General features: G+C 44.3%; 1 protein-coding gene across 5 annotated transcripts in view; it reads left to right on the top strand.

Moving 5' to 3' along the window:
* The window catches only part of BTK (Bruton tyrosine kinase), an 805,015-nt gene that overhangs the window by 536,435 nt on the left and 242,824 nt on the right, over positions 1–25,756 (top strand). For all 5 annotated transcript variants that reach the window (XM_069613032.1, XM_069613031.1, XM_069613033.1 and 2 more), the window contains one exon: positions 12,847–12,901. In XM_069613032.1, coding sequence (XP_069469133.1) covers positions 12,847–12,901 — 55 coding nt within the window. The remainder of the gene's footprint in view (positions 1–12,846; positions 12,902–25,756) is intronic.

Raw genomic sequence — 25,756 nt, 5'->3', positions numbered from 1 at the left:
CGAGGAAAAGGTGGGACGAGCCAAGATTCAACGGCCCTTTTATCGTAGAGGACTGCACTCATTCAGCTGTCAAACTGCAAGGCAGAAGAGCATGGATCTTTCACAATGGCATTAAGCCCTATGTCGGAGAAGGCCCTCTAGCCGCACCCCACCGCAAAGAAACAACGGACAACGGGGAAGAAGGACGCATTAGCAGAAAAGCCAAGACAAAGAACCCGCCTGCAAGTTGTGGCTTAAACTGGACAGTTCCTCTAAGCAAAAAGGGGATAAGGACACAACGACACTCTATGCATCTCAGTTATAGGGTGAAGAAGACAATTGCGCATTTAAAGCCACAACACGTTTGATGACTCAAACTTACAAAGCAACCACACTGAAGCGTCGAAGAAAACAAGACTCGAATAGATTGTGATTAAAAGACTTTTGCCTAAAGAGCTGAACGAAACATCCCGATTCATCAAAGAACAGGACGTCGCGTTGTAACATCTATGGTGTCACCTAGCAGAAATATCCCAAAGGATGTATTGTCCTGTTTCCAATTAGTACTAGAGACATATCCATCACTTGTAGGGAGAGTCACCAGTATCACAGACTTTATTCAAGATCCTGCCAACAAGAAAGTAATCTGGCAACTACTTACCGTCATCGCGGAAGCCTTCATTGTATTGCCTGAATACAGCGATAAGGAAACAAATGCTTCCACCACAGGCGATTATAGATGAACTCATCAAAATGCTTTTCTTTCGCATCATAGAGGAGTGCCCAGCTATTGTCGGAAGAACCACGTACACACTCACTTTTATTCGAGATCCATCAAACTCTGAACATTTAAGCCAGCTGTGGAACAAACTTAGTTACTTAGTCGCAATCCACGCTGCAGGAAAGAGCAGGGACTGTTCACGTCAAGGGAAGGGACTGTGATCCAGAACCCAGAAAGCAGGACAAATGTCCCTGTCACCCGAGGACAGCCGATTGGCACACAACGTCCTGTTTCGCCTAGTCACTGACTTTCCAGAAATGGTGGGGAGACCTGCCGAGGTTGATGTCATTACCTTCCTCAGAGAGCCAGCTAATGTTGCGCATATGGGAACGCTCCTCCATGGTATTATGCTCCAAGTGGAACTGTCCAACTTCCAAAGAGAGTATCTGAGGAAATTCTAGTGAAACCTTCCGCCGAGGGACAGATCAAGGAAGCCAAGGCAGCTCTTCATCGTTCCGCCGAGGGACAGATCCTGGCAACAGAGACAGGAACTTCGCCTGTTACTTTTGATTTTTGATTTTTTTATTTTGATTTTGATTTCCCATGTTTTCTAGTTTTTCACATAGAGCAGGTTGCAGCATGTCCTCAGGACTGAAGCAAATTTGGGGGGTAGACTGGGAACTGACCTACTTTGAATATGCGCAGTGAACGTGCCTCACCAAAGGTGTTAGTCTAACCTTTTTCCATAGTCTAGCAAGGGAACTGTATCCCATAACCAGAGACAATCATCACCAACAAGCGGGGGGACACTTACGAAGCACCAGACACTTTAAGACACTAACTTTCGAGAACCAACAATGAAGTGAATGAAACGAATAGAACATTGACATTTTCCTATAATCAAAATGGGGGCCCAGAACAGTAACCTGGTCATCCCACCAGCAGAGGGGCGCCCCCGCTTCCCTGGAAGGAAATGCTGCCACCTGTGTTACCGCACAATCATATGTATATGCATGGTGATTATCATCGTCTTTTTGTCATTAACAATCAGAACTGCATTCTTTATTGGTGCACGAAGCGGTCCAATTGCAGTGCACCCACTAGATAATGTATGCATGAGTCCCACGAAAGTACCCAGACCCTATATAGTTATTCCAGTTCCAAGAAAATCTGATGATAAAGTTAGCAAACTAAAATTGAATGTAATTAGTAGTGATTCATACACACTTGAGGTAACAAATGAAGAGAAAAGCTGGAGACAGGGTCAGCTACGAATGAATGAAAAGATAGCACACACCACTACACACCCACACACTAAATGCACACGAAATAGGGCAAGTGTCAATGGTTACGGAACCTCAAGCAAAGGCAGCAGAGAGCACAAGACTGCCTGCCGAACAATCAGCCTCAGAAAACAATGAGAGAAACCGAGAAGAATCAAGAGAAACTCCAACTAAAGAAGACGTAACAAGAGCCCTTAAAGAGACAGAAGCAGCTACGGATGAATTTACTGCAAGGACACAAATGTTGATAGATCATGTATTCCCGTTCATAGCTAGAGCGAAGAAACTACATAAGGAACTGAAGAATAGAACCGCAGAGACTGTAGTGACAAGCACACCAGTTCCAACACAAGGAACAAGCACCAGGCCCACGATGCAGCCTTATGTTGGGCTGATGGCAGACAGGTGGTGGTTAAAGGCACTCTACGAAAAAATACAAGAGGAGAGGAAGAGAATCGCAAAACCTCCTCCTACCACATCGATACAGATAATGAAAACCGCTTCACCAACCGGAATACCTGAGAGTCCTCCAGCAAGGAAAAGTCACACAGGCGCATTTAGAGATGTAGTTATAGCTAACTACAGAAAGACACTAAGAATCAAGAGAAGCCCACATGAAGATATCAATGAACTAAATGATTACCTGGACAGCACAGCACATCTAGGAAACAACATTTGGTACCAACACATGAAAGAGGTTGGAAGAAGTAAATCAGAAGGAGAATGCTTCGTCTGTGAATTTCTACCATACAGTATGGGAAAATCCATGATCTTTGTGGCTGTAGAAATTGATGTTCGAACAGCACACTGCATGTCACACGTAGCAATGTGTAACACCAGAGGAGAGTTCAGGGAAGGGGATACCTCATTGATATGGGCAACCAAGACAAATTACCCAGATGAAGATTATTATATACAGGACATTAAGACGAGAAACAGAGCCCATACAAGGAATCATGTGATCAGGTACGAGAAGCCTGGAGTTAAAGGAACAGTAATCAGATGGGAAGTGAACCCAAAGCTGAATGTCCAAGTAAAAACTACAGAAGAAGTGAAACATTGGAAGAACAGAGGCCAAATTCAGATTTGGGGAACAGTGCTTTCCCCAAACAGATGGGAAGAAGGAGTGGTGATCTGCCGAGCATGGATGGTCTATGGAGCATATAAGGAAGCAATAGAGAACTTGCAGAAGTTGTGCAAACCTTTATGGCTGAAACTCACAAGATTACTGACATGGATCAAAGACAGAGGAGGACCCTTGCAAATAGTGCCACTGGAAAGCCCGAAATTGTGCTTCAAGAACAATGACACGCGGAAGATGGGAGAGAATCAAAACTGCGGACGAATCTTTAAAGCTCCAGGAATGACGCACAGAACCACAGTAATTATGGATCATTATTGGGCCGTGTGGATCCAGAGCATATATCAGACTGCCAAGAGACTGGGGAGGCATATGCACAATAGTGAACGTCTACGTTCCTGCACTAGTGATCCCGAAGAGTGACTTAAATATAAACAGCTTTCCGAAAGCAGATGCTCATCTGAGGAAAAGGAGATCTGTGGAACAGGTATCCTGAAGAAAGAGAGAGAATTACTTTTCTACCAAATCAGAAGAAGCATTTCATGCAATCCCATACAAACACAGGCTGTTTAGTCTCACCTCATCAGTGTTCGCAACAATCCTCATGCCAAGATTCCAGGTTGGAGAAAATACGAAATGGTTGCAGATAACCAGATGGGAGTTATTGCAAACCATTAACACTATCATAAAAGGATTCAATGCTATTAAGGAAGAACTAAGAGCATCCGACTAATGACCCTCCAGAACAGATATGTACTTGACATGATCACAGCGATGGATGGAGGTGTTTGCACAAAAATTGGAGAATCGTGTTGCACATTTATACCTTTACATGACGAAGAGAATGGAACTTTAACAGAAGCCATAAGTATGCTGACAAACCTACAGAACCAGATGATCGATGAAACTGACGAAGTTGATGATGACAGCTGGTTCGGAACTCTATTCTCATGGGTCCCACAATGGATGGCGGACATATCCAAGTTTCTGGGAGCTCTGCTATTAATGATACTACTAGGATTTTGTATTATCAAGATAATCATCACACAATGCCAGGAAACTGCGAAGAAAGCCATAGGGATGAAGATCATGATCGATGTCAAACTAGGATGGAAGCCGAGAAACCTGACTGATGAAGAAATAAGAGAATTTGTGAAGGCCAGCGAATTTGCGCCAGAAGGAACAAAATTTGTGTATCCCAGACGATGTAGACTTTATGAAGTAAAATGGATCTATTCTAGCCCAAATGGTCAGTGTTAGCTTATGACCTGGAACAAAGACGAACATGTAAAAACAGCAGGAAGCCGGAAAGGAGTGATAAAAATATTGACTCCAAAGAAACACACGTCATGTACAAACCCAGAAGACGAAGAATTGGACATAGAAGAACCACGTAAGAGTAATCTAAAGGAAGAAGAAGAAGTGGTTGATAAACCGACAGAGGGGGGTGTGTAGAGGAGGTCCCAAATATGGCCTGCACTCCAGCCACCCATTTCGAGATGCCAGAAGCATACCCGCCAAGATATGTGACATCTAAGGAGCAAATAAACCAACAGAGAGCCACAGTAGTGCTCTGTCCAGTGCTTATCAGAAGGACTTGTATACCTATTGAAGCACCAATAAGCAGACAAACATGGGCCGCACGATACCCACTGAAACATCCATACCAGCAGTTACCACGAAATGAAGACTACTTGCAAACTGTCCCCGAAGAGACCCAAAGAGCCTTAATGGAAGGCGAGTGGTGATGACCCAATGGCCTGGACAGACGTACAGATGAACATAAACGACAATCGAAAGATGACACATAAGGACGAAATGTGAAGAGTAATGATGTAATGGACTTGTAAGAAGAAACGATGTTGATATATAAAGAAACGTAACCATGAAGTGAGATAAACTAACTAACGCCTGTAAATAGGCTTGGAACGCAAGAAGCTAAGGAAATGGTACTGCTTGAAATGCTGAGTAGAAGAATAGAGTGACAAGCGCCAATTATATATCTACCTCAATGAAGCACATTATACAAGTGCAACTCCATTTGTAAAAGCAGAATTAAGCCCAGGGTACAAGGGGCCAACCGGGCCGAGATTCATATTACAGCTAAAGCCAGAAGGAAAGAGCAGAATCGAAACTGAGCACAAGGCAGCTCATGCCTGGGAATTCGAGGCCAACTAAAGGAAGGGATGAGAGCGGAAACTTGGAAGAAACGAAACTTAAGAGCATATCAGCCAGCCAGTGAAGGTCGAGATAAAGGGGCCCCAGGAAGGTGGCAAGGCTAAGGAAGAATCAAATACACGAAAAGATAAAAAAGGAAGCAGATTCACGGTGAACAGACACGTGACCAGCTGAGCGCGAAGAGGTACCACTGTCTGATGTCACCCAGAACCCGAGGATGCCATAACTTTTCCTGATAAGAAGCTACAGTTTCGAGGCCATCCTCAGCCAACTAATTGACACATAGCCCTAAAGTACTGATTGATGGAAGGGAGGCAGGGTGAATCTTGGGGCACACCGCATCTGGGTGTCCATTCTGCAATGCTGCTAATTAAAGTGGAGATTTATGCCTAGGGGTGTAACCCACCCAATCACAATGGACCAAATAATCTAGGGTCCTATGGCTAGTAGAACCAATAAGACGTTGTACTTGTAGTGACGTCTATCACGAGTGATGTAGAGGGATGGGCGTAGACGCCCACCCGATAAGAGTTATCCAATCCTCACGCTCTGTTACCATATACAAATATAGTACCTATACTTAAGTTACCTTTCCTGACCAATAGAATTGCATGACAAACTTTGAGTGTTACACGTCAATGATGACGAATTTTGCCTATAAGAATTGCTGTCTGAATGAAGAATTTGGAAGTTGAAGCGAGACAGGCGATCGCAGCTCTGATGATTTCAATTTTATTCCCCGTTTTTTGTACTTGTCATTAAACTGTCTTCCCTTTGCCAAACCATTGACTTGTCCTTATTGATTGGTGTTGGAGTAAGAGAATCCTGCACCCCATCCTCCTCAAGGTGCAACTATCTCGTTTTAAGGTGCTGGAGGGCGAGCCCTGAATCTCATAGGCCCGTTCAGAGGTCCCTCCGCCCTCTAGTACACAAGCACCACTCACAATCTGATGTACTCCCATACGATCCTCTCCTAGGGTTCTTCCATACTGCTTTACTCACATGACCTGGTACCATGACCTGATACTGTTCCCTCCACTGAGAGAAGCGTCATGTGCAACTTTCAAAGCTGCACTTTCACGCTGCTTTCTAGGAATGTTTGGGGCGAGGCGTTGCCAGCCTCACTCAATGGGCAGCATTTGCATTATTCCAGGCAGAGTGTCTGTACCAGCTGTCGCTCAGGAAGCTAGTGGCTGAACCTAGGCTGAGGGTTATTCCTTACCTAAAATAACATTTCTGGCCCATCAATTAACTCCAAACTTCAAACTGGCATTTTCCCTTTTGAAACAGAGTGACAAAGTACAGGCCCTCTCATTTAGATCTATTACCCATTTCACATATATTAATTGTCAACATGATTATATTGTAGTAGCAGATGAATGTATAAAGCTGCAATGACAAATGTGGGGCATGGTGCATTTCACTTCACTGTGAAAATAAAAGTTAAAAAAAGACTTGAAGTGCAGAAAATGATTGGGGCAGGAGCAAGTGCTACCAGAAGCCATAACAGTTTTCTAAGCGATTTCTCACTGTTAGTTCTTCTGGCAATGATTCTCTGATGAAGATTCTCTCAACAGGGCATAGTGGGGAATTCCATCACCTCAATTTGGCTTAATCCTGACATTAAGGTGAACAGGAAAGTACTTCTCTGGCCAGAATGGCTATTAGGGGGCATTCATAGACTAGAGAACCTAATGGATGGACAAAAGTGGCTTAATTTCAAAAAATTGCATACAAGTAAAGACCTCCAGGATTGCACTCAGGGGGAATATAGAAAATTAAAGAAGGCTTTAATGAACAAAACTCCTACTGCTGACATTGGGTAGCAAACCTGGCTGCAGGACTTCAAAGCAGAAGGCAACATGGCTTCAAGAGTGGACAAACAGTTGAATCAATACAAGAAACCAAATTCAGAACTTTTGAAGAAATGGTCAGGTATACTAGATTCTGAGATGACCGAAAATAGATGGCTAAACATTTATAATAATGTGGCGTTGACATCTCTAAATCTGGGTGAAAGAAGTTGTCAGATTAAGATATTGAATAGGGTCTTTGGGACACCTGAAAGGCTTCATGTAAGGGGTCTTCTTGATTCAGAAGCGTGTTGGAGATGCAGACATTCTAAAGGAACATTTGAACATATGATTTGGGAATGCTATGAACTGAGACCTTTCTGGAGGAAGGTGTCATTGAAAAGGAATGAGGTTCTCATGCTTGATGTAGAATTTGAATATGTAAGTTTGATTCTGGGCGAGGATGAATTGGGGTCTGATTTCACATATCCTCAAAGATGTTTGTTTTAGAGGGCATCTAATTCTGCCAAAAAATATATTCTCAGAAAATGGAAAGATGTGGAAAAACCTAAATTTGCAGAATGGGTTTCAGATCTTAGACAGGTGGCCAGGAAGGAGATAATTATTCTCTACAGAAGCAAAAAGATGAATGTATATGAAGATGTTTGGAGTAGGTTCCTAGATCTTTTTGCTTGAAAAGTTCTTCTTGATCGCTACAGTTTGCCTTTTGACTTTAAATCTACTGTGATGTATTTGTTATACCTTGTTCGCATTGTTTTTGTGTTTATGGAACTGATGTTAATAAGATTTTTTTTGTTTTATGCTTGTAAAATTAATAAAAATGTAAATACAAAGAAAAAAGATTCTCTCAACAGGGAGAGGGTCACATGGTTTATAGTGATTACATCGAAAAAAATGATCGACATGCAAAACCATCAAATACAAACCATCGCATGCCAAAGCATCGACAACCTATATTTTACGTGTAAAAGTGCAATTCCATCGAAACCAGTCCATCCACAATATACATGGACTGGTGTCAATGGAAATGCACTTTTACATGTAAAAAGTAGCATTTCTATGCTTTTTTTGTAGCTTTAAAACATTACATGGCGCTGTCCAGTGCTGTAATATAACCCTAGCTCAAACCCTAACCCTAGCCCCAACCCTAACCCTAATGTAACCCTTAATCTAACCCTAGCCCAAACCCTAACCCCCAACCCTAACCCTAATTCAGCCCTTAATCTAACTCTAGCCCCAACCCTAACCCTAATGTAACCCTTAAGCTAACCACAGCCCCAACCCTAAACCTAATGTAACCCTTAAGCTAACCCTAGCCCCAACCCTAACCCTATGTAACCCTTAATCTGACCCTAGCCCAACCCTAACCCTAACACAACCCTAACCATAATCGCATCCCCTAATCATAACATTACATTTCGATGGATCCATCGAATTTTATTCAACAAAATGGCCATTCTATGGAATGGTATTTCGATGGAAAAAATTTGATAGTTTGGTGTTAGATGGATTGTCATTCGATGGAATGACTGGATACCGGGTCACAGTAGTCTCATGAAACATAATGGCCTCACATTAACAGAAGATCATGGTGAAGGAATTTGGGAATGATGAACGTTTTCCAGGTGGCAGAAGGTACTGCCTAACCAACACGTATAGCCTGAGAAATATGAAATACCGGAAGAATCTTCCATCTCCATGGCAAACTCAGACAAGAATCCACAGGATGTTTAACATGTTCAAAATCAAAAGGTCCATAACATGGAAGAGATAACTTCACTTTAAAAAACAAGAAGGCATAAACCCAGATGATAACCACATCTTCTCTCCCACTGAGTATGTAAGGGAAGGATTTCTAGAAGCCTTCACAAATCTTTTCATAACCTCCTTTGATGCATAAATATAATCTTCCACCATGCTACCAGCAGCTCATGTCAAAACATCTTTGAAGTGAGAACCATCTGTTCTGATGAAACCATAGCCAGAAATCCCTGTAGATGCCTAATGAAGAAGGCGAATACCTAAGATAATTAAGAAGAGTGGTAACTAAGTGTAACCTGCAAATTAAGCTGTAGGATTAATAAAAACATAGTCCCAAGGCTCCCCTCTGCGAGAACGAACACAACCCATTGACCTGTTCTATGGGAAGGTACCCACTCGAGAGTCTGCAGCCACACTTTAACTCACTGTACCTTTCACAGATGGGAAATAGCCATTTGCATATCAGTCTTTGTCCCACCTACATGGGCAGTCCATCACCGAAATGTTATGGCAGTTCCCTTCTGAACATGAGTACCAACAGCAACCCCATACATGTGTTTCAGCCTTGTTGAGCCTCATCAGTGTGGTGGAGCTGTCCCTCTCTGAGAACAGTGAGCAAGGGGTCCACGTCTGGATGACCCTAGGAAATGTAGGGTGACTAAACAAACCTAAGTACCATAAAAAATTAAAAAATAGTCCATAGACGCCCCTCTGCGAGAATGAACACGCCCCATTGACCTGTTCTATGGGAAGGTACCCACTTCAGAGTCCGCAGCCACACTTTACCTCACTGTACTTTTCACAGATGGGAAATTTCCATTTGCATATCGGTCTTTGTCCCACCCACATGGGCAGTCCAGCACCGAAATGCTATGGCAATTCCCTTCTGTAGAATTGGTGCAGCCCAATTTGTTTTAATCACATTAACAAAACAATGGAAATAATATTCCATTATCTGATTGACCCTCTGCATCTGGCCAGTGGATAGGTCTTGCTCATATCCCCAGGGTCTTTGAAACTATTTCCCCAAAACATGACTCATAATATAACACCCTTTTTTAAATAATTAGTTGGAAAATATTTCAGGATATTCCCAGCAACCATAATCATAGAGCATACTTCTGAAATAGGTAGCTCCTAAATAAAACATGCCACCATAGCATGTGATGTATCTTGGAGCCAGAGGAAGGCAGGAAAAACTCTGGTAATACTCTGGACCCAAGTAGGTAAAAATGGAAAGCTTCTTAAATGTTGCAGGTTACAGTTGAAAAGACAAAGCCAACATCTTACGTCTGCAACTCTCTAAAATAAAACTCCATCTGGGTCTACCAACCCCAACTCATAGGACTGCCACTTCTTCACACACTCTCACTCTGCCAACAGAGAACTCCACTCTGTAAAAAGTAGCAAACACTCAGGTAAGGCTCTGGACCCAAGTAGGTAAAAAGGGAAAGCTTCATTAATGTTGAAGGTTAGAGTTGGAAAGATAAGACAGGAGAAACAGGTCGGTACATCTTTCTGGTCAGGGCTCCCATTCTGCAGTCCACAACCAACATCTCTGAAACCCTCAGGTCTGTGCAGGTTGTACATTCCATTAATTCTATAAGCTCATTCACACACACACAACAAGATAGGGTCCACGTCACAACCAGGGGTGTTGCTAGATCTGGAAAAGACCCGGGGCAACGCTAATGTCAGAACTGTCGGGACTGGGTGCTAGCTAGCCTTTTGGTGTTAGCTCCTGAGATTCTATCCGGGGCTACAACCAAAAGACCCGGGGCTATAGCCCCCTTAGCCCCCTCCCCTAGCAACGCCTCTGGTCACAACAGTATGCCATGCTCCAGAAGCTGTTCCAAAATGTTTAAAACGTCCACCAGACTAAGAATATTACGCTTACTACTGTCCACTTGCTGACATTTCGCCAGGAACTGTGCAGCCCTAGTGATGATGATTTACAGATACTTTTCCAACTAAGCGACCATCCTACCCGTGACAATAACTACTTGAAGTTTATTTTTCTTTCTATTCAGACATGGGTGCCATATAATTGTCCCTGTTTTTACAGTAACAGAACTGTTGTTTGTTAGCCTTGGGCCCTGTTGGAAGTCTACTTCTGATCATCCACCCTCTTTTCTATTGATGATCAACCTGTGCGTATTCATTCTAAAATAAAGACTTTTCAAGTGTATTTTGACGTCCTAGGAAAAGAAAACAGTCTTTGGCTGATTCCGGCGCTGCTCCGTATTAGGCAATTTTTTTATAGAGATAGAAAGCAGCAAACGAAAGGTCTAATACCCTCAGGCTGTAGAGGGACATACTTGAAATAGAGAGAACAAAACTAGACCTTAATGTAACTTGTGCTTCCCCAATAACTATCAAAAACAACTAATTATTGTAAAATAAATAAAGAATTCACTTCAAAGGGATTTAGTGTGATTTTTCTTGGCCTCAATTTAATCCAATTGTTTGCAGCATTTCCTTCATTGAATTAAGAATCATTCAATTATTTGCATATAATTTTCATTATGAATGGACCGGTGTTTGTTTCATTGAATTAAAAGTCATTCAATTAGTTACATTTCGTTTTCATTGTGAAATAACCTTGAATTGATTGGTTATAGTTAATTTTGTCCAGCTTAATCCCATTATGAATTAACTTCAATTGATTGGTTGCGGTTCATTTTGTCCAGCCTAATCCCGACACGTGGTTCTCCGCCTTAAATACGGCGGTTCCTCAGTGGTATATTGGCTAGTTTAGTTCAAACAAAAACAGATCTTTCACTTGTTTAAATACGCGTGTCAAACATAGGTAACATGGTTTGACATGCGTGGAGTATGCGGAAAGGTGTTTCAAAGAATAAATTATAGCGATATGTCTTCTGAATTAAGTAATGGTGGCTCTCTGTTTGGATGAAACATGCTTCTTGCCGTGTGTTCGTCCGAACAGTGCGATTGCCGATACGGTTGTGGATGATGCCTTTGACGTCCACATCGTTCTGCATATAAATGAGGTGGTAAGTAGTTGCAGTTATTTTTGGCATCTGTTTTTCCAAATGCAGCCTCATCTTGATACACACCATTTGGATACAATAGCAAAAAGAATTACTAGCTCTAAACTGATCCAATGCCATATTGATATGGGTGCCTTGTCGTATTTAATTCTCAGGCTGCAGTCTATTCATATTGTCCTGCTGAGAATGACATGCACTCTTCCATTGAGCACATGCTACACATATTCTCTGCAGTTTACATTGCAAAGAGTACATTTAAAATCAGCACATTGGTATGTTAATGTCACCATACTCATGTTCCTCAAAACCTGAGCTCCCAGAGGATCTGCCAGGGAGTGTTCCTGTTTCCTGGAGGATCTGACAAGGCTTCTGAGGAGGATCAAAGAGGAGGTTGCCTGTGTGGGACCCAACATGGCGGTTATGGGAACACCCAGACCAGACAGCTTAATATCCACCAGGCGCTTTCATGAATGAGTCACTGTCCACCAAGCTAACAATGGAATGATATCACAGGCTTGTGGTTGCATAATGGTGTAATCTCACTAGCCACCGTGTTAAAACTAAACATTGGGCCTCATTACGAGTCTGGCGGTAACCCTGCCGACCCAACCAGCAGGTTGCCGCTGGACTCGTAACATTTTACCAGCGCCTGACTTCCCGGTGCCACCGGGAGATTACATGTCCGGCAGCCTGGGAAGTGCCTACCGTGGCCGCTGCGCCATGGCATGATCAGACCTGTTGGGCACAGCGGCCACAGCAGGCAGAAACGTAGTGTTTGCACGAAGAAAATAGTGTTGTTATCCATTTTAACAACACAAATCCCACAATGATTCCCTTAGCAGTTCACTGAGTACTCCAATGAAAGACTGATTTATTCACCTATTGAGTGATCGACAGCTGGAGAGAAACAAATAATCTGTTAAACACGGTGTGAATTAACCTTTTTTGTTGCCATGTTATTTGTATTGATTGCTTATTTTCTGCGCCATTTGCCACATGTATATTTCCTTTATTTCAGATGGTATTCAAAGAACATGACAAGGAGCCAAGCAGAGCAGTTGCTTAAAGGAGAGGTGAGTGTCAGCTGTAAGCTAAATAATAGCAGAAGTATTAGGGAGAGGGGGTGGCGGATGTCCTGGGGCTGCACATAACTGACCATAGACTCAATGTTGTGCTTCCAGAGACACTGCAATTTGCCAATAAAAGAGTGTGTCTGATGCAGATGCCTGGGGCAATGTGCCTCGTCCTCTGGGTGCTTCTAGTGCTACCTTGAAAGAGCAGCTACAGGACTGCAACTAGAGCCAATAGAAAGAGTGTCTGCAGGGCCACAGCAGATACGTGCGCTCAAATAGTGCCGCGGCGGATGTCGCTATGAAGAAAAGTCAAAGGTGTCCGTTTGAAAAGCCCACTTGCTGCAGTAAGAACAAACTGTAGCTTGCTGTACCTTTAATTCCGTGTTGAAAGTGGATTCGAGCTTTATAAAAAAAAGATCATGAAAGCATGTGTGTCAGCGAGAAGATCAAGGAAGCGTTCAAGCTAGCGAAGCACCAGCTGAGAGCAGTTGCCTCAGTAGGGAGGGAGTAAAGCTTGCTGTGCCGAATGAAGCGAAATTGGGTTACACTAGATTAGACTCTGTTAATTCTAATTCCTCAGATATTTTTCTAATCGATATTAACTATAAAGAGGATGAAAAGCTTAACAGGTTTGTACATAAATGAAAATGCACGATTTATCACTTAGGTTGCAGGAATCAGGTCAGACACAAGGAGACATATTTGCCTGTAGAGTAGCCCAACCTCAATTTCTCTAACTAGGAAGGGAGGTCTGGGAAGGAGAGGCAGAAGATGGCTGCACCCTCGACATTGCAAACCATGCATTTAGCATTAAAATCGCTCATATATCTGTATGATAATATTGCAAATGATATACAACAACAAGGAGCAAACCTTAGAAACATAACATGCTATTTGTAATCAGGTTTTGCTGAAAACAAATCATTATCCTGATTTGGCAGACTCCAGTGAAGGTATTCTAAAATTCTACATGTTCAAAGAAACAGTATGATCGAATTGGCGTCTCCTATTTCTATCAGAATGGAAGCACAGCTACCTCTGTTATATTCTGACATCCTTGAGAGTGTGGTGGTTTACCTCCGGGCATACAGCGCTTTACAAATGCATAAAATAAAATGAAAATGAAATAGACATGCACCAGAGGAGAGCTCTAATGAAGAGGCTAATTAAAGGGAAGTACCATTTCAAGAAGGAAGAACTACAATTCATGGTAAAAGTAGAAGAAATAACAAACAACATAATAATAAGGTATCTAAACCTAATAAGAAAGAGAGCAGAGGATGCACACAAAAAACGAAAGTAAAATTAAAAAGACTCCTTATCTAATGAGCTACAGGTGGATGGTAGTGCTGAAGGTCATCAAAGGAGGACAGAGGACAGAGTTACAGACTGTAACAAAAGATCAAAAGCGAAGTAAAAAATTGAGAGGGGAAATAGTAAATACCAAGACAAATGGAAATATAATTGACATGTGGACCTGCAATATTAAGAACGTAAATATAATTACTATAGCTCCAAAGGACAATCATTCTACAGCTATTAGGGAGGATGCTCAGAAAACATAGAAACTTTACTTTAATCTTTCTTTATTCGGAAAATAGTCATTTCCATCAATGAATATACAATATAAAACACAATACAACCACAACAGTACCTAGATAAAATAAATAAAATGGAATAAAAACAGCGTACGATATGAATGCATAAAAAAGGAGCACAAGGAAAATTCGGTTCACAGGAATTGGCTATGCAACAAGAAAGCACTTTCAATGTAAGAGTAAACACACTGTGCTATGAACAAGTCTGGGACTGATAAAAGAAGCCTAAGGGCTGGTTGCACTCCTCACGCCCTCAATATTGGGAGGAAGGCTCTCTTCCTCGGAACCGCAAAGATAGGGCAGAAAAAGAAAAAGTGTTGCAAGTTGTGCGCGTTTGCCCAAAAACATGCACATTTCTGCCCAGTGGTGCTATTATTCTGTGGAAAGGGTGCTGTTAATTTGTAAAGAGCAGATTTGTTCCTGAAACAGAGAATCATTTCCCTTTTCCTTGGGTTTTTAAACCACTGTGCCTAGCCTGTCTTGCCAGCTGTGGCAGTAATATTCTTATGATAATAATGTACTCTTTGTTTTTGCGATTCAGTTCTCCTCCTGGCATTTGCTTGATAAGAAATAAAACTGTCTAGAAGTTCCGTTTCTCCAACATTGCCAAACGATGGTTCCTCACTCAAAAAGCACATGCATCCAAGCTTGCAAAGAGATGACTTAATGTGATTTAGCCCGGGAAAGGTGCCACTGACGTTCGAGGTCATTACATCTCTCACAAAGGTTCTAGTTAGTGACAAGTGAGAGTTTCCCCATAAGCGTAGCCAGTAGGTTAATGGTTGTAATAGTATAAGGTCTTCTATGTGGACCAGGTCTAAGTTTTCATATAGCAGTTACAGCAGGAAACCTTGAGGCATGCCCAAATGCTTCCTCTAGAAATGATTTTCACTGACCTGGGCTGGCTTCGTCAAGTGGTAACCCCACACAGCTGCACCATAAGTCAACAATTGTGCAGATTTTGCTGAGTAAATACCAGCAATATGCTCTAATGGCAGCCCGCCAAGTATTGAGCCATACCTCAGAATTGAGCCATTGATTTGCAAAGACTTCATTATATTTGTCTTGATGTGTGGGGACCATGGCAGGTCGCAAGAGATTGTCACACCTAAATAATGAAAAGTAGTGACCCATTCTAGTTTCTTACCTTCTGAAGGCAAGTCCCTTTTAACGCGCACTCCAGAGTAAAGACACCCCTCTAGGGAAATAGGCCAGGAGACAGCATTGCAAGGGGAACAAAGGTTTAATAGTACAAAATACACATATCAGCAAAGGAATCTGCTGCTCGACAGCGCTTTGAATAATCCAAGGATAAGCAGAAGCTTAAAAACCCATGTGGCATCACTGTATACAGTAAGAAATGGGACTACCGATTGGTAGCACCCTATAGATGGGCCTGCTCCATAGGGGATGCCAGGCTACAATTGGTTAGTTCTGTTGCCGTCGATCAGTCTCCACATGGGTCAGCTGGGCTCATCTCAGTCTTGGGTGAAGGTCAGGCTACTCGTATAATACAAAGTGACATTTAAACTAGCACGCTAATCTCTCTATTCCATCACTGTGGCATGCACCTGGGCGGCGAGGAAAATGGTGCCAGGGGGAAGGGACGATGAAATACAGCCATGCTGACCCACACATTCAGGGCTTCATTGATACCGCACTTCCCGCACTCAAGGTCTCCATCCTGGGTTTGATCTTTAATGTATCCCTCCCTGTACCTTGTGTTACAAAAGCTGTATTTTATGCTGGATGAAATACAGTTGCGCATGCTTAGATCTTTTATGGGCACATGATATGTGTTGCAACAGGAGGGTCGCTCACTTATCAGGGAATGCAGATGTGTAGGGGTCACGTCATTGGTGTGGGCCCAGCTTTAGGTTCATTGGGTGGGGGTTGGTGGTTCCTTGGCAGTTTAGTGGAGATGGATGGACATGCTGCGACGCCGGCGCCTGGGGTTGTCTCATGCTCTTGCAGGCGCATTCCTTTGAAGGATACTAAATGTTTGTAACAGTGGAGGAACAAGGGAGAAGTGAACTTCTGTCAGAACTGACTGTGCAGATTCTTAATGGGCTGGGTTCATGGAGTTTGGTGTCTGCAGCGCGTTTATACAAGCCTATGCTATTTGGGCCTTACACAAAATGAAGTTTCGTTCTATGAGCTTTCTAGTGCTGCGCACCTATGATTGGCACTACATTACTTCTACATTGTATTTTATTGTGCGGTTTCCTCCCCCTTGTACACTACATCACCTTTTATGGGGTTAGACTCACCTGAAAGCCCCTAGGGGGGGTGGGATATACTCATTTCCATCCCAACACTTCTTTGGATATTGTGTTTCCCCTGGGTTTGCTATTACCCACATACATGACCTTTTGATTTCCTCACATTTATTTTCAAGTCTTTCTGCCCCATATAATTATTGAACCCATTGGCCTATGTTTTCTGAGAGTACTTTGTTCTAGCTATCTCTGTGAGACCCTGGGCATCACTGATCAAGCCTTGGCGTGGCTAGCATCCTTTCTCTCTGACCATCCTTCCCAGGTAGAACTTTGTTCCTTTCTCGACGCTATCACTCTCGCTACTTGTGGTGTACCCCAGGGATCAAATCTATCCCCCTGGATTTTCAATGTCTACAAAGCCCCCCTGGCCCACATGATCTCATCCTCCACCTCCAACTTTCAGTGTTATGCGGATGACACAAAGCTCTCTTTCAGGCTTCTCTCTGCCTCTTCCTCCTCCTCACGCATACCGGACTGTGTGTCTGCAAATCAGTCCTGGTGTGCTGCAAATGATCTCTGCCTTCATGACAGTAAGACCGAGATGGTCCTCTTAGGGACCCCTGATCCCTTTCCCCCCCTTTTCACTCTGACCAACCACTCTTGAGGCAAAGAAACTGGGGGTCATATTTCGACTCTACACTCTCCTTCTCTTCTCACATCTCGGACAGGTTCAAAAAGTTCCACTACCAACTGCAGCTCCTCAGAAGTATTCTACCTTTTCTCACCTTCCCCCAGAGGCTCACTGTCTCCAGAGCCCTGGTTCTCTCCAGATTGGACTACTGTAACAGTCTCTTTCTCAATCTTCCCACCTCTACTCTTCGACTGCTTCAACTTATCCAGAACAGAACCGCAAGACTTATCCTTGGCCTCAAGCCCAGGGACCCCGTCTCTCTGGTACTGAAATCCCTCCACTGTCTCCCTGTGGCTGCAAGGACCAATTTCAAGTCCCTCTGCATAGCCCACAAGGCTTTCCGGGCTCCCCACTATCTTCAACGCTCTCTTCCCAGTACTCTCCTTCCAGAGCTCTCCACCCAGCCTCTTCCAACTCACTGCAGGTGAGCCGCTTTTCCAAACATAGATTTGAGGGTAGATCCTTATCCTCTGCAGGTGCCTTCTACTGGAACAGCCTACCTGCCTCTCTCCGCCTTGAGCTGGACCTCCTTAAGTTCCAGAAACTCCTCAAGACATTCCGCTTCTACTCCTCTTTCTCTCTCCTTTCTCTTCTCTCCTGCTTCCCTCCTCGTTCTCATCCACAAACTGTTCAGTCAGCTGACTGGTTGCCTGGTGTACCTCCAGAGCCTCACAGGTCCCAGGCTTCCCCACCAGTCCTGCACTTGCTTGCGGGCCTCCGCAATCCGCCTGCATCACTGCACTTGGAATATGTTTCCATGAGAATGGCACCCACTCTGCACTTAACCCTGGCCATTGCTGGACTGGGTGCACTTGTCCCTCCCCCTCGCACTTCTGTTTGCTCACTTTCACGACACTGAATGTACTAAGCCAGCATATTACCTGTCCTGTCTTCCGTTTTCTCCCCTCCTCAGCTTTGCTGTGCCTGCACACAGAGGCGCATTGACGAACAACCTTTTGTCTTGTATGCTCCTCTCCCGCCCCACCTCCACTTCCACCCCATTCTTTGTCTCACACTTACTCGGAATCTTCAAGGCCTAAGAATGACGACGATGTCCCCTTGTTCCCTTTCCGCCTAGAAGCGCTTTGAAGCACTTCACTTCTGTACAAGCGCTGTACAAATAAACAACTACAATTACAATCAGGACTGCATCGTGGGTGTACAGAAGTACACACGTCTTTTGGCCGGCCATCCTGGGGACATCGCTCGTCAAGTCATGCAGTGCATTCAGCAGTGAGTTTATATAGAGTTTGAAAAGGAGCAGGGCTATTACACACCCATGCTTCACTGCTCAAGAAACTCGGATGCCTGGGTTGTTTTCCCTTGGCTCCTCACTCTCACTCTCACTCTTGCCGATAAACGTGAATGTCTTTGGACTAAGACTTGCAAGATACGCCTAGTGTACACAGTACTTCCCAAAGCTTGCCAAGGTTAATGCAATCGAAGGCAGTTGAAAGGTCCATGAAGCCCAGATAAATTGTTCCTTTATAACCACAGACATACTTGTCCATGACCAGGCACAAATTCAATATCTGATCAACTGTGCTGATTCCCTCCCGAAAGCTGTACTGGTAATCTGAGAGGATACGATTTTCTGTGACCCAGTACATGATCCTTCTGTGCGGCACCCATCCAAACTATTTTGCGGAGGTGTCAATTAGGGAGATTGGGCGGTAGCATGCTGGGTCACTTCTGTTGCCCTTTTTACATATCGGTACTATAATCGTTAGGGTAGGTAAGGAGGATCTGGCCAAAACACCCTCCAAAACTGCTTGGTTCAAGTCCATCATGTTCGCTGGGACCAAAACGACATGACATTTTAACTGCGTAGACCCACGTGTATTCATGTCATTCTTCTGTGAAATCGCTGTGATGCTGCACAATGGTGCATGCCATGTGTCATGTAAATGGCATACCACATGCTGCTTATCCTGATGTTTTACTATACATTTAACTGCCATGGCAACCGCACGGTTCAGTATGGCTGCTCGCAGGTGCTGGTTTGCCATCCCAAATCTCACATTACAGCCCCCTCAGTACATGCAGTCTGAGAGGATTCTCGTTACCGAAAAGATTTTGAATGATAGGTCAGTAATCCCCAGAGTTGCTGTCACTGCTTTGATCAGTGATCTCTTATTGGAGTTCTTGTTGCCATGGTTCAGGACTTTAAAGCAACAGACGATGTTTCCTCTCCTCCAGCCAGCAAGGGAATCCACCACAGGGCTTTCAGTCTGACCTTGTCTATCGGTAGCCTCAAGCGCCTTCGTGTGTATCACAGGTGGCTTTTAAGGCTGCACTCTATTATGGGTGAGACCTGGCAGCCCGGGTTGGTTGTGGCTGTGTCAGTAGTTAATAGCTCAGGCAGCGGAGGCAGATTTTAGCCAGGTTTGGCTATGCTGTTCACTGCCCTGGGTTCCCCTGGCGCTGGGGCATTGGGTATTGGGAGTCCAAAGAATCTGATGTTGAGTATAAGTGGCTACCAAAGACAATATTAAGATTGCAGGGCCGGGATTGCTCTCTGTGGAAGCCTGATTTTCTACCATTGCCAGCCTTTGCCCATGGGCTTGGGCACAGGTATATACAGTCTGAGTCTCAGCATCCACGTATGCAAGTATCTTGTTATTCAGGGACGTTTGAGGAATGCTATCCCTAACCAACTTTAAAATGACTTCTAGTCATTTATCCAGGTGCTGCTCATCCTTGGCTTGTGAGGGTTGCAACGTATGGATCTCTCCCTTGATGTCATTTATCGAGAGACTGATCAGGGATGCCATTTCACCAAAATGCCAGGGGTTAGCGTAAGTGACATCACACAACCCTTGACCTCTGGTGACATCACAGAAAGAGATGTAAGTTGACCCCACCCCGAAGTGACATCGGGGAAGTGATGGAACACAACCTTTCACCCCTTGACAAAACAGGAAGTGGAATCACATTGGATTGTTCCAAAGTACACTATGAAAAATATGGCTACGATATCACTGTAATGTGATATACATTTCATACAAGAATGGATCATTATATGTATCGTTACGATCAGTGTATATAGGCCCATATCACCAAATGACTGTGGATGCAAGCAGAGGTCCAAGGCCAAATGATAATGATGTGTTATTATATAGCACTTACGTTTAAGAGCTTTGTGTGGAACAAATATACATACAATATCACCCAGCCTGTCTTGGTACTCATTTATTGAACTCAGGAGGACGAAAGGCTGAGTTGGCCATGCCGGGATTCAGACCTGCAACTTGTAAATCACACACACAACGCAGCAGTGAGCCCTCAACCCAGTGAGCTATCTTACTGGCTATAGCTATCTTACCGGCTATAGTAAAATTAGTAATTGTATGTCGGAATGTTCTCAAAATCAGAAAGCAAATTACATCGGTATGGATACCATTAAACTAGTAACTGAGATTTATCAGCCGGCCAGTTCATCTGTAGGTCTGGCGCAAAGTTGGCCACATGTCAAGCCTGCGTGGATCTACTTTTCAGGCTTTGGAGGTTGGCAAAATACATACCATTGTGAGGGTTCATAACTGTGTACTAAAGAATTTAGAGTAGCGTAGAGAAAGCAGCGCACTCACACAGCATCCCGTACTCGGCACTCGTTACCTCATACATGCAAACACACATCATGCACAGCTTTCCAGGGAGATAGGAAAGATAGACACATTACAGCAAAGCATTTTTGTGGCACAATGAAATTAAGGGCCACTTTATGTGCTATGTTCGAACTTTTCTACACTGTACACAAGCTTTTAGGTACAAGGATTTTGTCAAGTGACCGGGGACACCGAGATGGAATGTCTTGTGATGATCGTAACAGAGACAACACCAGAAAAAAACATGCTATAACTGCAACTTGCAAAAAGCAAAATATATAGTCCGAAATGGATGCTTCTTCTACTCTAAATACTTTTTGGACGTTTTTGTCTGCATTGTGAATTTGAGGTGTTTAAGAACAGACTAAATCAGTGACTTAACCCCTGAAGTGTGCGTGAAATAAACCTTTAATGAATCTAGCAATTATTGTATAGAATTACAGAAAGACAAATTATTCCTATTCTTTATTATTTAGGGTCACTGCTCAAAGTGTTACACTTGCGGAACTCCCTGCTTTTTTTAAAGAGGCCTGAACAAGAAAGCCTGCCGCTTTTTAGTTGCAGCAAGAGAGACCACAGGGCAAGCGTGACTCCCAAATTACGGCCCTTACGCTGATGTCATTTAGCCACAGCTGTTATATTCCCTTGCTTTCATTGAGTGATTGTTGGCCTCTATTAATACTGTAGTCTGCCTCCTGTGACGGCATCATGAAATAGACGCAGACAACTTAATAAAGGTTGGGCTTTAAACTTTATTGAAGCAAAAGGAGGGTTGGAAAAAGGCCTAACTTGCCCAATGCTAAGGTTGGATTTCCTTACCTAAATAAAAACTAATGATAGGCTGTGTCAGGAAGTCCAAAGCAAATGTCTGCCTGTGTCCAAAACCTATACTAGCCCTCACATCTATTTGTATAAAATGTGTAGGGATGTCAGCCTCAAAATGAGAAGTGCTCAAATAAAAGTTCAGAGCTTCTTCCAGACATTGGTTGAAAAAGGGGTTTTCCCTTCCCCAAGGTTCAAGATAGCTCACTTTACAAAAAAAGAGGGGTTCCCTTCCCCAAGCGTTCAAGTCTCTCAACTTTCCAAAACAACACAATTCCTTGGGATACTTTCAGCTGTTCTGGCTTGGTTGCCTTTCATCAATTTCATAAAATTAATTTCCTCGATTTCAAATCACATACAATTTCCTTCATTCAATCACAAGCTTGTTGGTGACTTAAGTGGTTTTTCCTTAGGTGGGTGTAGTCGGTCTAGGCGCAGTTGTCGGACCACACGGCTCCTTCTTCATAGGCGCATTGCCTCTCATTTTACGTCCACTTGATAATTTGTCACTGCTTAGGTTTGCTGCCAGTCACTTGTGACACTTTCACCTTTCCTCAGGGTTCTTGCCACTGTTTATTCTTCAAGTCACACAGTTCTTTGCATTTTTATGGCGTTTGCCAATGCGGGTTTTCTCAGGTTACACAATTCTATGTTATCAGGGAATTGTAAAAAAAACTGCTTTCAATCAGATCATAATTCAAAAAGGCTCTTGTCATTAAAATCAGTCACTTTGTAGAAACCAACAGTTTTCTCTGGCCCTCCCTTGGTCATGCAACTGCTTGTTTAAACTCACACTTATTTAATTCACCCTGGGACTTTGCTCAGCTCCAGGTTAGCCTTCCTTTCATCGCTTTCACAGTTCGGTATTCACACTTCACCCTGGGGTTCTACTCTGCTCCTGGTTAGCCTTCCTTTAATCTCTTTAACAGTTCATAATTCGCAATTCACCCTGGGATTTTACTTGGCTTCAGGTTAGCCTTCCTTTCATCCCTTTCACAGTTCGGTATTCATAAAACCTTTCACTCGGTTTGTTTGACGGTTTAGGTTCATCGTGATTATCAAACACATTCCGTAACCTTTTAGCTTTCAACCTCGAGCAGGATTCATATTGCCCAAACTGTCTCTCGCTCACTTTCGAGCGACCCGACCTGCACTCAGTCTAGTCACTCAGGCTTCTCGAACTCAACGGGTACGCTGTCTTCAGGTGCTCTTCTCGCGTTGGCAGGCTTGCTGTGGCTCTCGCTGCTCCCGTCTCGGTGTAACTCTTCTCCAGGGTCTCTGGCGCCTCGGTCGTACAGAGAGGGAGTCTCTCTGACTCCGGGACGTATGCAGACCAGCTCTGCTACCAGAAACTTCTTGAATGCTCCCGCCACACTTAGCTTCCGCTGCAACGACTCTGCAGTTCGTAGGCACTTTGGGCACACGTCTCTCTGGCTATACCTCCAGGTTCTTCAGCAGGCGTTCCACTGTCGATTTCATTTCCCATTTATACCACCCTCTTGGCTTCAGGTGCAGGCAATGTTCGTTCATTACACAACAAATGTTCGTTCATTACACAACAATTATGGTATTCGGCATCCAAATCAGAGCGACACGGATTCAATACCAGGAGACGCGCTTAGAAACCACTGGGTATTAAGCGCATTATAAATAACCAGAGTGGTTTGTATGTGTGTAAGAGCAAATAAAGAGAGGGTGTATGGCTCTGGTTTGTCTCTTCCACATCCAAGTACCTGACTGTTTTTTACTGGGAGATGACTTTCTCTAAAGAAAGGGAAGGGACTGGTAATAACCTACAAAGGCCTGGGGGACATTAGACTCATTAGAAAAGGGAAATGGGGGATAGTGCATCTCACCCAAGGGTACCTCATCCTCCCTCCCCAAGCCTTCTCCACCCAGGTGATCCTCCCTCACATATCCACCCCAGGGTCAGGATCCCGTAGCAACTGCCTTTCGCTGGCCACCGGGAGGAGGATATCTTGGTGAGATAGGTGAGGACACTCTTAGATTCCTCACACTCTTCATCGTCACCCTGTTTATGTCAGGGTTGAAGTTGCTGAGAATGGGTGTCGGCCTCCTGTATGCTTGGTGTGCCATTAAGGGATTCCATTTGCTTGTTCAGCACTAGAAATAACCCTCTCTCAGATGGTACATAGATAATGATGGCAGTGGGCTTCTTCTCTCCGGGCATTAAGCCAATCTAAATTTTCCCATGCTCCTCTACTGACTTCCCTTTGGGTGCCACTGTCACGTTGTCCATTGTGTCAGTGATCATCTCTCTAAACAATGGAACTGCCGAATTTTGGTTTGCTGGCTTTGATGTTCTACAGAGGGCTACACTTTTGGTGCATTGTACAGTGAGTTTGGCATTCACAGGCTGTATGTGTTTCCCCTGGGCAGAGTGCAGCTCGATTACTGCACGCTCCCTATTCCTTTCGTGAAGGTTTGTGATAGGTGGAACGGACAACACACAGTTCTCTGCATAATATCGATCAATTGACCTCTCCAGAGCCTCCAACAAGGATCTGTCCAGTCCGTTCTTCCAGGTGATGGCCCTCCAAGCTCTGCCTGTTGCTTGTAGGGGGTGGAGAGAGACGCGCCCACTCCTTTACACAAGGGGGAATGGACTCTCACCTAGACAGGTTCACTTGTTGGTCTTAGCACTCAGCTGGTTGGTGGTCAAACCTCCCCAACCACTCTAAACCACCCTCAAGGCCCTAGATGGAGTAGCTGGACTGGGCTCCTCAGACAGATTGGACAGAGTCAGTGAAGCCAGCGATAATGACGAAGGATCACGGATTGGCTCTATTTGATTTGTTAAGGGCCTCTGGTACTCTGTTATGATCTGAGGTGCGGCATCCAGGTGGCCTCCTACATCTCCTGGATCTTCTGCGTCTTCTCCCCACACTACTCCCACATTCAGGGTCCCAAGGTCTCCAGTGATGACCTCATCCATGTGGCTTCTGAGGACCCACTTTATAGTTGGTTGTGAGTATTTTTGCACTGCTATGGCTGGATTAGTCAGGTGCACTGAACAGAGGGGCACACATTAATAGCAGATATGTGGTCTACACCTCAATGTCTCAGAGTCACTCACGCTTCTCTGACTCAATGGGTACGCTGTCTCCAGGTGCTTTTCCCCATGTCGGCAGGCTCGATGTGGCACTTGCAGCTCCTGGGTCAGCATAACACTTCTCCAGGTTCTCCGCTGCCTCGGCCGTATGGAGAGGGAGTCTCTCTGGCACCCGCGAGGTATGCAGACTAGCTCTGCTATCAGAGACCTCTCAAATGCCTCTGCCACACTCAGCTTCCACTACAATGACTCTGCAGCTCGTAGGCACTTCGGGCATGCGTTTTTCTGGCTTCCCCTCCAGGTTCCCCAGCAAGCCATTTCATTGCCTCACCTGAGCAGGCCATTTATACCGCCCACTTGGCTTCAGGTGCAAGCAATGTTCGTTCATTACACAGGGCCTCATTACAACCCAGGCAGTAAGTTACCGCCTGGGTCGTACATTTACCACCATGGCGTAAACTATGTTTACGCCATGGTGGTTGGCGGACTTACCGCCCCATTCCGAGGTTGGCGGGGCGGTAAGTCCCCAATCCCCATTTACCCTTCCCCATTCCCATTTTTGCCCAATAGGGCATAATGGGAGTGTGGAAGGCGTTAATCACGCCACCGTAAATTACGGTGGCGTAATTAACAACAAGGTCCCTTAGCGCCATGGATTTTAACACCTGCTAAAAGCAGGTGTTAAATCCTCCATGGCGCTAAGGGACCTCGGAATCAGGCGGTAAGGGTCAGCGCTGTTTACGCCGCAGTAAACCCCTTACCGCCTGGGTCGTAATGAGGCCCACAATGATTATGGTATCCGGCATCCCCCTTCCTTGTCCCAAATTAGGGAGGATAGCAACGT

This window comes from Ambystoma mexicanum, chromosome 5p, assembly GCF_040938575.1.
Source record: "Ambystoma mexicanum isolate Mex_15411 chromosome 5p, UKY_AmexF1_1, whole genome shotgun sequence".
Taxonomy (NCBI): domain Eukaryota; kingdom Metazoa; phylum Chordata; class Amphibia; order Caudata; family Ambystomatidae; genus Ambystoma; species Ambystoma mexicanum.
This window is presented reverse-complemented; position numbering and strand designations above follow the sequence as displayed.